Source organism: Diceros bicornis, chromosome 37 (genome assembly GCF_020826845.1).
Source record: "Diceros bicornis minor isolate mBicDic1 chromosome 37, mDicBic1.mat.cur, whole genome shotgun sequence".
Taxonomy (NCBI): Eukaryota; Metazoa; Chordata; class Mammalia; order Perissodactyla; family Rhinocerotidae; genus Diceros; species Diceros bicornis.
In genome coordinates this window covers 12,721,571-12,735,042 of record NC_080776.1, presented here as the reverse complement: position 1 = coordinate 12,735,042, position 13,472 = coordinate 12,721,571, and the positions used below count along the sequence as shown (strand labels likewise).

General features: G+C 41.7%; 1 protein-coding gene across 2 annotated transcripts in view; it reads right to left on the bottom strand.

The window, feature by feature from the left end:
* ACSL3 (acyl-CoA synthetase long chain family member 3) overlaps positions 1-13,472 on the bottom strand; it is a 68,993-nt gene that overhangs the window by 13,031 nt on the left and 42,490 nt on the right. For both annotated transcript variants that reach the window (XM_058533094.1, XM_058533095.1), the window contains exons 3-8: positions 8,222-8,399; positions 6,389-6,498; positions 4,844-4,982; positions 2,655-2,805; positions 1,339-1,462; positions 1,017-1,088 (exon numbers count right to left, since the gene is read on the bottom strand). In XM_058533094.1, coding sequence (XP_058389077.1) covers positions 1,017-1,088; positions 1,339-1,462; positions 2,655-2,805; positions 4,844-4,982; positions 6,389-6,498; positions 8,222-8,399 — 774 coding nt within the window. The remainder of the gene's footprint in view (positions 1-1,016; positions 1,089-1,338; positions 1,463-2,654; positions 2,806-4,843; positions 4,983-6,388; positions 6,499-8,221; positions 8,400-13,472) is intronic.

Below are 13,472 nucleotides of genomic sequence, written 5' to 3'. Positions count from 1 at the left end.
AAAACTAAACTCACTAAATAAATGAACAACTATATGAAATGGTTTTTAAAATTCTTATAACTTTATCTTATAAAGATATAGAGTATCACATTTTTTGCTTATAAAAGGACCATGGGGGTTCTTTGGTTTTTAGGTTGGTTGGTTGTCTTTTAATGCTGCACGGGGGAAATTTTCCTTGTCTAAACTGCATTTTGCTTGCTAGGTCTATTGCTATGAAGCGATTGCTATGAAGATATTTCAATGACTTGAAATCGTTTTTCCTCTAAAATTTTAAATTATACTTAATTTTTAAGTAAACTAAGAATTTAAAGTAGGATACTACTAAGGAAACTCTACACCTGCAGAAGCCCCAAAACTACTGAGCATTTATATTTGACTTTGGAATGACTATGTAACTACACTTGGATGTGAGCACTCGGGCATCTGATAACAATTGCCAACACTTTCAAACAAAATCAGAGAGCCACATAAAACTTACAGTAAGAAGACAGAACATCACTGCTGCCCCACTTCTTTTGATCTGATTCCCAGGCCCTCCCTATGCCTGGTATTATATTAGGATGCAAGTGCTTCTCAGAAAATTCAAAGTCGCACCAACCTCTCAATGTCACTGTTTTTGGTGTCTAGGCCAGGCTTTCCCTGAGGACTCAGGAGGTAACTACACGATTTGCTTAGAAGGAGGTGATCTCAAACCTTCCCTCCTATATCCTGCTGGGCTTCAGGTTTCTACTAATAGCAAATAGATGTCATGAAAATGATTTGAACAAGAAGCTTTTTAGGAAAAGGAGCTGATAATATCATATAGAAGCTGAAACTAATTTGAATGTTAAGTAGATAAGGAAAAAAAAAACTAAAACGAGACTGAATAAATCCTATAGCGCTTAAGGCAATACAAAAATTAATACGGAATAAATCCTACACAAACTACCTCGTCAATGGTATCTTCCCACTAGCATTTATGTCCGGAGCAGATGATATTTTTTAGTACCTGACATTAATTAACGGTCTATTCTTACCGGAACAGCTGCCATCAGTGTTGGTTTCAACATGGAGGTATCCCCTTTGCTTCCTTTTTTTATTTTTGAAGACTATAGAGAGAAAAAGTGATCTATATAAAGTGATCTTTGTTTTAAAAATTCAATAGAATTCTTAGATCAAAAAGCATATTATAAATTCATCATTTTAATTCACTTACATTCTAACACTTAAAAGGCAAGTGCTTATTTAAAAATGAATAACTGTCATCCTTAGAATATACTGTCATATTGAAGGAAAAAAAAAATGTGTTAAAAATAATGATGATTTTTTAGTATCTCAAGTCACGGACATTTAACTTACCTGATCTGCTAAGGTCTGTGGTGAAGAGTAGCCAATGCGACACCCATGAGAAAGACAGACAAGCTCAGCGCTTAGTTCTAAGACGTGGGCCAGAGGCAAATACCCAATGTAAACATCTTCTTCTCTGAGAGAAAAGGGAGACAGAGAAGCTCCCATCAGGGGCCGGCCCCGCTGAGAGTGGCTGCACGGGGAGCGAGCTTGAAGAGGCACGTGCAAGGGCCCCAGGACATCAATCTGGGCTCCCTGCAGGTGGGGAGTCAGGTGTCCGAGTGTGAGTGTGAGAGTCTGTGTCTGTGTGTCTGTGTAATTTCGGTGCATAAGGGCATCAAAAATATCAAACCACTGCGAGCCCCTTCTCGCGGGAACCCACTACCCGCCAGGCCGCGGTGACCAGTTCAGGGTGCCTGTGAGCCATTAAAACCCCCGCTTCCCAGCTGCACGGTGAGACGCCTGGGACACCACAGCCAGCCCACAGGACACCACCAGATAGTTAAAGCTGGGACAAGTACAGCGAAACGCGACAGACGACAGACACCAAGGGAGCGGTTCCCAGCTCCCACAGCAGGTGGCACCACACCCTGTCCAATGCCGGCACATCGTTCCCTGCCGGGCCTTCGGCGGCTGCTTTGATAACACAGCAAGCGCTGCACAAAAATCAACAGGGAACGAACGTGGCAGTGCCCAGTGGGATTCTCAAGTCTGAGAAGCTGCACAGCCCATTAGTTCACAACAGTGATTTATTTAAGAATAAAATAGCTTCCTTCAGAAAAAAAAAAATCCAACCGCTGCTCAGATCAGTAATCAGAATACTGATTCCAGCCCCGGGAACGTTTCCCCTACAACCCCTCACACTCCCATCTGCTCTCCTCTGTGATTCTCTTTCCCACTCCAGTACACCACCTTCCCCTGCTACTACTGGCATTTGTCTTAAAAAGAAAAATCAGAGGCTGAATACAGAAGCTCAATAAATATGTATTGGATATATTAAGTTATATATATATCCAATACGAATTATAACATTTAGGTATAAAAATGACTACAGAGGCAACACCACCAACTGATTAAAATAATTTAAACTAATACATTTAAGTCACTTAAAATTTATAATATTAACAATGATATCTATAAACTACATTTTAAACCTGACAGCTATAACTATCTTGTAATTAATTTTAACATGCTTTTTTGGAAGGAAATACCTACTGTAAAGAGACTCCGAAGGACTCATTTCACCAGGTCCTACCAAACGACACCAATGTCAATATAACAACATATATAAACACCGGACGACCCCACATTTATTGACCATGACATACCCCAGCTCTGGAATCCTTTCTGCCATCCCAGTTATACCAGCAATAACGTTACTATGGGAGATCATGACCCCCTTTGGAATTCCTGTGGATCCACTTGTGTACATGATTACTGCAATATCTAAGGGCACTGGTTTGCTACGAGGTTCATTTTCTGCATTGGACAAAAAAAAAACACACACTTCAGAGAAATTTAGCCATATCAATTTTTTCCATAACCATTTATTTGTTAACTCATTCAAAAACTATTAATTATATTCATACAGAGGTCAACAAAACAGATCAAGTCCCTGCACATAAGGGACATATATTCTATTGGGACAAACATATAAATCTATAATGTAATAAGAGCTACGAAGAAAAATAAAGCAAGACAAGGTGAGAAGATGATAGCAGAAGTTATTTTAGATGGAAAAGTCACAAAAGGCCTTTCTGTAGAGTTCGTGTTTTAGTGAAGACCTGAATAAAGTGAGGAAAGGAGACAGGAAAATCCTAGAATTGGGATAAGAGTGTTTCATGTAGAAGAAAATAAGCAAGCGCAAAGGCCCTGAGGTAGGCATGTGCTTGGCATATGGAGAGACCAGGAAGGTGTGGTGGGGATGGAGTGATCGAGAGGAAAAGTGGCAGGAAATGAAGGTGAGGTGGCAGCCAGGACCACGTCCGCTAGAGCCTTGGAGGCCATGCTAAGGACTCTGGATTTCGCTCTGAAGTGGAAGCAATGTCGTTTTGAACAGGAGCTTACCATCTGGCTGCTGTGTGGCTACCTAAGTTAAGACAGGGAAGAAAGGAGGTAGGGAGACAAAAGGTAACTCCAGCAATTCAACTAACAAGTAAGGGTGGTTGGACCAGGGTACCTAGACATTTGCTAAAAAGTGTTCTCTGCCTCACAGTGGGAAGTGCACTTGGCTACACTCGGAATCCTGCATTAAAAGACCACGTCCTCCATCTGCACCAGCCTAAGGACAGCAGCCAACACCCTATGGAGGTGACACAGGAGCAAGACAGGGAAGGGTCATGGGGGGCACTGCTGATCTGCCTGAATGAATCTTGGAACTATCCTCAATGTGGACTTCTTAAATAAGGGGGGGAAACTGTCAACAAGTTCCCTGGTGAACCCTTTCTCTCCTAGCTGCCCAGATATATTTCTTGACAATTGTAATCATTCAAGTCCTTACTTCCTAATCTGCCATTCACTCCTTCACCCCACGGCACCATTCCCCACCACCACTTCTTGGAAACTGCTCTAACGTGACGTCTGCTGAATCTGACGGTCCTTTGCAACCCCTGTGTCATCTGACTCCTCCAGTGAGGACTGCTGCCTCACTGAGGCGCTCCTTCCACTTGGCTTCCATGAACCACCCACTACATGTTTTCTTCCTTCCTCTCTGACCAACCCCTGGTGGCCTCTGAAGGCACCATTCTCTGCGGGTGACCTCACCTACTCTGACAGCTATAATTAAAACCTAACTGCTCCTACATCTCTTACCTCCAAACTGAACTCCAGAGTACTAGACTTGCATTGTCACTCCCCACTAGATGTCTACATGTGAATGTCCCACCAGCACCTAAAATTCAATATGCCCCAAATTAAAGTCAACATAACCCCATTCCTGAGCTGAGTGAATGCTTACATCTAATTAATCACTGTTTCCAACTATAAAAGAAATATAGTCCCAGCATCCTAGCAGCTTTTGTGATAGCCCTAAACACCAGTACACTCTCTAACATTTCCTGACACTCATTTGAGAGGAGGAACTTCCAGGCACCAACCATAGGTGTGCTGGTTGGAGGATAAAAAGATGTCCCCTCTGGAAAAGGCAGACTTGGAGCAGGCAGTAACAGGAGGGACTTAGGGTTACCACTCAAGCTACCTGTTAATAGTTACAGATAATTCACATAAAACTAACCTCAAACCATCCAAAACTATCAAAAAAGGAAAAGGTAAAACTGTATAATGTAAAACGTATTTTAATTAATTTCAAGTAAATACTACTTTTAGAACATTAATAAATTAATGTTTGTATTTTTCTTCAAACCTTCCTTTAAAGGGTAGATGAAAGTACACCTGGAGCGACCTTACTTCCAGAAGTGATGGTCTAGGGAACTCATCTGTCGCTTGATCTAACTTTAGGGTCAAATACTGAGACGATTCTAGAGCACAGCATCACTGCAGGACGTACGCAAGGACATACCCAGGCTTGCCTTCGCTCCCAGAGCCTGCACTGCAGCCATGGTGTGCACGATGACACCCTTGGGGAACTCCGACCAGGATGGAGGTTTACCATCGACAGTGATGATGTGCCGCAGACGCGGGACCAGAGAAACGATATCCTGGAAAACACAGGCATTCATCATGTTCTTCACCATTCTTCATTAACCAGCTTAGCAAATAGTCAAGGACACAAGAAAAGCGGTTTACCACATTCAAAGTAATTTCTTGCCTCAAAAAAAAAAGCAAGGGGGGCCGCCCAGTGGCACAAGCCGTTAAGTGCATGCGCTCGGCTGCTGTGGCCCGGGGTTCCCCCGGTTTGTATCCCGGGCGCGCACCGATGCACCGCTTGTTAAGCCATGCTGTGACGGCGTCCCATATAAAGTAGAGGAAGATGGGCACGGATGTTAGCCCAGGGCCAGTCTTCCTCAGCAAAAGAGGAGGACTGGCATGGATGTTAGCTCAGGGCTAATCTTCCTCAGCAAAAAAAGGGGAAGATTGGCATCGGATGTTAGCTCAGGGCTAGTCCTCCTCACAAAAAAAACACATTAAAAAAAAGCAAGGGGGAGGGAGGGCACAGATACGAACACCACATTTTTTCAGATGTAGAAATACTGGTCTGGGGCTGGCCACGTGGCTTAGCGGCTAAGTGCGTGCGCTCCGCTGCTGGCGGCCTGGGTTCGGATCCCGGGCGCGCACCAACACACCGATTCTCCCGCCATGCTGAGGCCGTGTCCCACATACAGCAACTAGAAGGATGTGCAACTATGACATACAACTATCTACTGGGGCTTTGGGGGATGGATGGATGGATAAATAAATAAATAAATAAATAAATAAATAAATAAAAGAAACACTGGTCTGAAATTTAAATTACTTTTTTATAGCATTAGATTTATTCGGTGTACCCCTGTTCTTTGGTAACATCGTTAAAAAATGGGCGTGTAAACATGTGGCTGCCTGAACTACAGAGCAGGCAAAAGTCCCTCACGTTTTTAAGAGGCTACTAAAGATATGGGCGGAGAGGGAGGGAACTAACTTACAAAAACAACAGACCAGGTGTTATTGTTTTCACAGGGAGTTGTCTAGAGACTGAAGAAATCCCTTTTCCCTATAGTTTCATAAAGTCTTTTTCCCTTTAAAAAAAATTCTGAAAACTCAGACTCAGTGCTTCAGAAATAAATGAATTACTAGTTTAAAAATAACCCTTCAAAATTACAAGTCTATTGAAAATAGATTAGAAAATAGATAAGCACAATAAAGAAAAAGACAAAGTTGCAATGCCCTCACCTTAGACATGGGCATATTAACAATCTGTAACTCTCTGCACTACTTACACATAAATATTTATGAAAGCCATTTTTCTTTTCTAAAGGAAAGGGATAAAGTATGATATTGATATTCCTAAAAGCTTACAAAGATATTAAGGATTTTAAAGATCATAAAAGAACTAAGCTATCAATAACAGGGCTCATGACACTGAAAAGGCTAAAGCATCGGACAATCATAAAATAACTACAGCTCTCACCTTCAGCTTTGTTTGCAAGAGTTCTTTACTAGTAATGATGTTGGTCACCTCTGTCTCATTTAACCCATGAACAATGGCTGGACCTCCTAGAGTAGCATACAACGTAACAACTGTAGGGAAAAGAAGGGCAAGTTAAATATTCCAACACTTCATGGAAGTATTAAATGTACATAAAGCCTCTGAAAGTGGATGTGAATCATAATGCAGTACAGTGAACCCCAAATTGTTAATCTCTAGTTTATGATCTGTGCTGTGTTTTTCTAAATCATTTTAATATACTAATCAACATTACGCCCACTCACCCTTCCCTAAGCTCCCCCAAGATTTCCCATACTTTAAAACAAAAATTTTTTTAATTTTATTTTGCTTCACCTACAGACATTACTCTGGGACTGTCACATCGAAAGGAATTACATCTGACTTCTAAAATGTCAAAGTCTTAGTTGTTAACTACTTGGTACTACAACATGAAAAAAACATATACTAAGACGACACTGTCAGATTTAAGGTGTTATATGTTAAGTAAATAGCATGACCAAGTGGTAGTACTGCTTATTCTAAAGCAGAAAAATCTGAAGAAACACATTCTTAGAAATGTTGAAATTAAATATAATAATAATGTGGATTTTCATTTGCATTCTGCCAAACTCGAAAAAGTGAGACTTAAAGTGACTTTTAGAAATGGTAATTATTTTAAAGCTTCTCAAAAGAAACACACTGTGAACCCAAAGCTGTGAAAACAAAAAGGTATACCAGTTTTTAAAAAAACGGGGGGGCCGGTCCCGTGGCGTAGCGGTTAACTGCTCTCGCTCCGCTGCTGGCGGCCCGGGTTTGGATCCCGGGCGCGCACCGATGCACCGCTTGTCAGGCCATGCTGTGGCGTTGTCCCACATAAAGTGGAGGAAGATGGGCACGGATGTTAGCTCAGGGCCGGTCTTCCTCAGCAAAAAGAGGAGGATTGGCATGGATGTCAGCTCAGGGCTGATCTTCCTCACAAAAAAAAAAAAGGGGGGGGGGTCGGCCCCATGGTTTAGCGGTTAAGTGCGCACGCTCCACTGCTGGAGGCCCGGGTTCAGATCCCGGGCGCGCACCGACGCACCACTTCTCCACCATACTGAGGCCGCGTCCCACATACAGCAACTAGAAGGATGTGCAGCTATGACACACAACTGTCTACTGGGGCTTTGGGGGAAAAATAAATAAATAAAAATTAAAAAAAAAAACACCGGGGGAAGCATTTATAGCAAGAAATCTGGTAAAAGTATCCTTTCTGTTTCATCTAACGGATAAGACAACGTCTATATTTAACATCACATTTTGGCACCAAGACCTCTGAACTAAGCTTCCAGGACTACCTCACCAAATGAGGGATCATGACAACCACTCAAATAATTACAATATAAAAATTCTCCATATCGTTTAATCTTAGCACCTAGGTTTGAGCACTGGAAGTGTTTTAGGGGTCAACTGTTAGCACTGATGGAAGTGGCTAACAAAATGACACTGACTTCAAGGGGGAATTCCTGAGAGATGGTAGCAGAGCATTGACCCAGGGGTGCAGGTCTAGCTCCCGACCCAGCAAGTCCTCTATTAATAGGTTCCAGTCCCCTTACTACACTGACTACACCGTCTGTTCCACAACTGGTTCTGTTTCAAAACAGACCGATAATTCTCACTTGTAACAAAGAGTTCCCCACTGATTGGATGCAAGGTGAAAATTAATATCAGAATTTTAACCTTTTGCAAGTGAAATATTTATAATACAAAGTTAGTATCATCTCTCCCACAATAACGTTAAGTCCACTCTTCCAGAAAATAAGAAAGCCTACATACGCTGAAAATTATACATAAAGCAGGCCTGGGCAGCAATCATCCACTCGGCCCTGGTTTCACAGAAGATGGCGATGTTGGTCTTTGGTTTCTGACCCAGCATCTGTAAGCCATTTCCAAAATTAAGAGCTCTAACAAAGACATCTTCATAGGAGAGCCAATTATAGTGTCCAAGAATAACCTGATAAAACAAACAAAAAACACACAAATAACTTTTAATATAACCAAAATATGAATTTTGAGGAAGGAGCCAGGAGGTGTTCCGAATTTTATGACAAACCAGAACGTTATGTTTGCATGTAATTCAACTATTATTTTCTAACAAAAAGCTAGAAAGTGAGTTTCAAATGAAAACTCTATTTTGAAAATTAACTGTTTTATGATATCTTCTATGACAACTCGAATCTTATACTAAATCTTTTAACTGTAATTTTTTTGGGGGTGAGGGGTGGGAGAGGCACGGTTTGTTTTCAAAAATATTCAGGGTTTGATGAGATCTTAAAGGTCAACTTTCTGGCCAAAGGATCATATACTAATAATTCATTTACAGTTTTTATTTACTTAAATAATTTACATGTTAGTTTAAAATTTAGCCTAATATCAAGTGCTGGTATCAAAATTTTACTTTCCCTCTACTCGTGAATTCCTGGATTTCAACATCAGATGGTACAATACGATTCACAAACAGAAACTAGCCAGATCCAAGCTAACAGAGATATTTATGGCTGTTCAATTTAATTGCTGTATCTAATTCTGCATAAGCAAAGCAAACAAGTCTCTATTTAGGCAACCAGGTGGGGACTGGTTACATTATTTATCAAGGTCCCTCTGTTGAAGCCTTAAATGCTTACTGGCACCACCGGGCTTTCAACATTTTATCGTGCTTACCACAGGTGCAGGTAACATCAAGGCTATATTAGTAATAATCCCCTTTTAAAGCCGGTTAACATATTTTTGTCTTTAGGAATTTTCTCCAACTTAGACCATAAATCCCCAATTACATATAGATTGGATAAAAAGCTCCTCTTGCTGCAAAAATATACAGATAGTTCCCAAACATGGCTGTGTCATTAACATATGTCTCACATACCTTAAAACCATCTAACCACATTCATTTTCAACATTTAGGAGATTTCTAGAAATAAGAGGCTAGATGAAGATAAAAATGGAAAAAGGATAAATACTGACCTCTAGTGTCCTATTCCATAATGAACTTAAGAAATAAATTCTTATTTTGATGGATAAGGCAACCGTATTTAAAATACTTATTTAACTTTAGTGGTCCCAAACTCTCACCTTGCTCTGCACCCCCACGAAATGCTCAGCACGGGGAGCTCCAATGACTTCAAAAGGAGCTCTGCGGGGGTGAGAAGACAGATGAGAATTTGGCCAAAACGTGCAGGAACTGGATTACAATTAAGAATTTTACATTCCAAAGGTAAGCGTGAGCTACCTCCTAGATTCTAGAACCTAAATGATCAGCTCTGTAAGTTTCAGAGAATATATGTGTTCTGAAAAGGCATTAGATATATAATCCAAATATATAAACCATATGATGGTGCCACCATGTGGCAAAGAAATCAAATCATGAGTTTAACTCAAGTGTAACCAAAATCTGAATTTCATTTAATTCTTTAAACCACTGAATCTCCTAGGAGTGATCTTTCCTACAAAGACTACATTTAAAGGACCCTAGCTACCCCCAAATTTTATCTGACTTGTGCTGGAAAGTTTCTAATCCTTTGTCCCTATGGCTAGCCCAGTCTGAGATTACACTCGTTTCTTTCTGCCCTGCCTATGCTGCTGACCACTGGGGAAGAAGACTCAACCTTATTAAATCCAGGGTCACAGACCTCAGCACCCAGCAACCCTATTTCGCTTTCCCGGTATACTCATTTTATCACGGCTACCTGAAACGTTCCCTCTACTCAGATATCCTCCACCTGCTCCCTCCCTCTCCACGTGCAGGTGATGATACTGCCTCACATTTCACTGAGAACAGAAATTAAACAGCAACTCCCTTTTCTTCCCACCACCGAGTTCATGACGACGTACATCTGCGCCCATACTCTCTGCAGTCCCTCATGGTATTACAGCAGTGACGTGTCCCTGACAAAAGCCAAACTCACAGGATTTTGCTTCCAAGAGCTTCCCAAATTTCCATCCAGCACTGACCACCCCTATTTGGATACGCAACTTCCTTTTTTACTCGATTATTCAATTCAGATGTCTAATAGTCCCCAAACCCAGCCGTTTCCTCCCGCCTCCACCCTGTTGTCCTAGTCCATCTCTCCCCTGAACTAACGAATGCTGACTGGCCAACCTGCTTCCATCCCTATTCCCCCACAAGCCCTTCTCCCTACAGTAGGGAGTGGTTTTGTGTTCTTTTTAATATATATCACCTCACTCCTCTGCTTAATACTCTGCAGTGTTTTCCGTTTCCAGTAGGAATGGAGTCTAAAAACCTCACCCTGGCCTAGACAGACCTAAGGGACCTAACGTTGCCAGTGTCTCTGTGCTCACCTCTAACACCCTTCCTCTGCCCCACTTCCTGTAAAGACAGCTTTGTCCTTTCTGTCTTTCAAACAGGCTGGGCCAGGGCAGGAAGGAGGACAAGGCAAGACAGGCGCCTAGGGCCTGTCTAGCAACATTTAAGGAGGCACTTACTCTCAGGGTCTGAATGCCTTCTTAAACTCTGCACCTGGGGGCCTCACCCAACTGGGCTCATCCCCATTTTAGAGCCACTGCACAGAAGGTTCATTACCCAGCTCTTCACAACGTGGCTCAGGCCTCCACTCAGCCGTTACCTACTCAGAGAGGCTATCCCTGACCTCCAATCAGCTGTATTCCTTCACAGTAGCTATTAAACCTGTTCACTTATTATTTATTGTCTCTTCCTCCCATACAAATGTAAGATCCTGGGCCGGCCCCATGGCTTAGCGGTTAAGTGCGCGCGCTCCGCTGCTGGCGGCCCGGGTTCGGATCCCTGGCGCGCACCGACGCACCGCTTCTCCAGCCATGCTGAGGCCGTGTCCCACATACAGCAACTAGAAGGATGTGCAGCTATGACATAGAACTATCTACTGGGGCTTTCGGGGAAAAAAATAAATAAATAAAATTATTAACTAAAAAAAAAAAGTAAGATCCATGCGAAGAGTAACTTGTGTGTCCCTGGTGTCTAGTACAGTACCTGGGGGCTGGCCCCGTGGCTTAATGGTCAAGTGCACGCGCTCCACTACTGGTGGCCCGGGTTCGGATCCCGGTGTGCACCAACGCACCAATTCTCCGGCCATGCTGAGGCGGCGTCCCACATACAGCAACTAGCAGGACAGGCAACTATGACATAACAGCTATCTACTGGGTCTTTGGGGGGGTGGAAAAAAGGAGGAGGATTGGCAATAGATGTTAGCTCAGAGCCGGTCTTCCTCAGCAAAAAGAGGAGGATTAGCATGGATGTTAGCTCAGGGCTGATCTTCCTCACAAAAAATAAATAAATAAATAAATAAATAAATAAATAAATAAATAAATAAATAAAATAAAAATAGAACAGTACCTGGCATGCAGTAGGCACTCAGCAATTATTTGCTAACTGTGTGTAATGGATGGGATAATTAAACACAACTTCAGTTTATTCTGGGCTTTGAGGGAGTTTTCTGACCTCCCTCTCCTCTAGCAGCCTCCTTTTTAAAAAAATTGCTTTTAAAATAAATCCATATCCATCTGATCATTTAACTCCCACAGCTACTGTTGTTCTGATCACCATTCAATCACATATATTCTTTGCCTACCACCTCTTAAATATGCTTATTCGCGACCCATATGAGACACAAATATGTTCAGTTTTCCTGAGTCAGGAAAATGAATGACTAGTGTGGCTGTGTGAAGGACCACTGTGGAGTTTCTGAGCAGTTTCCTCATTTGTAAACTTAGGGGGAGGGATAAGATGATCCCTTCTGTCATTTTCCCCCCTCACATTTAACTGGCTGTATTTTTATTCTGTGACAGGTTTGACACAAACACACACATGTAAGTATCAGTGTTATCACTCAGACTATCATGCCCAGGCCACCAGAACTTAATAATTTACTTTGTTCAGGAACATATGAAATCAGATGTGTTGATGATGCTAAGGGTCTCTCATCTCAAAAGAAAACTATAAAAATAAAATGGAGATAACATACAGAACATTCTCTAAAATAAAAGCATACAAATACTTAACCCTTCAGGGCCCTGAAGAATGAGACAGTCTAATAAAGATCAAGTTTTCGGGTGGCTGAAAGTTTAACCTCTGTCAACACTAGGACTTTTTTTTTTACTTTAACCATGTAGAATACAAATATTTCAAAATGATCTACTCTCCTGCCTTCTTCAACAAAGTACACCTGGCTTCATTTAACCTTTCTCTCTGCAAATGAAGATCATTGTGAGCAAATTATTGTGAGGGAGCCAGAAAGCATGAAAATATTCGAGAGATCTGGATGGCTGGTAATAATCATGATGATGATACTGATGAGGGCAGCTAACCTTTACTAGTGTTGACTGTGCCAAGTACGCTGCAAGTATTAGCTTATTAAACTCTCACAATAACTCTAAGAGACAGTGACTATTATTATCCCTATTTTACAGAGGAGAGAACTGAGATACAGAGAGTGAGTAGAACTTGCTCAACATCACCCAGCTGTTACGTGACCAGACTAGAACATGAACCCAGGCAGACTCCCTCCAGAATCCAGGTTCTGTGTCCACTGCTGAGTGAGTGGATCACAGCAGGGGCCAGAGTGCAAGCAGAAGACCTATAAAACAAAGGAGCAGGGGAGAGCGGGCTGTGAGGGAAAAATCAGGCTCCTGCGTGTTTGGTTTGAGCCATCTGGGACACAGTGGTGCCTTTAACAAACGGGGATGACATGAAGAGGAACAAGGATGGAAAGGAAATTCTGGTTGGGGAGAGGAATATAACAACCAAACCTCAAATCCTGGCCAAGAGATGGACCATTATTTTTTTTTACATAAATTAATTATGATGTAAATGTCCTAATGAGTCAGAAAATAAATATCATACACATATGCAAATAGGATAAAAAATGTGACTCTAAAGTAAGAAACAACACAAAAGTAGGCACTCAGGAAGAGGAAAACAGGTAAGTCAACTCCCAAGAACAGAAACGAGTATTTTTATTATCTTTTTGATCAATTTAGAAGGAATGTCATAGTGAAATCTTCTCTAAGCACTATAATTACCTAGTTCCTTCTATTT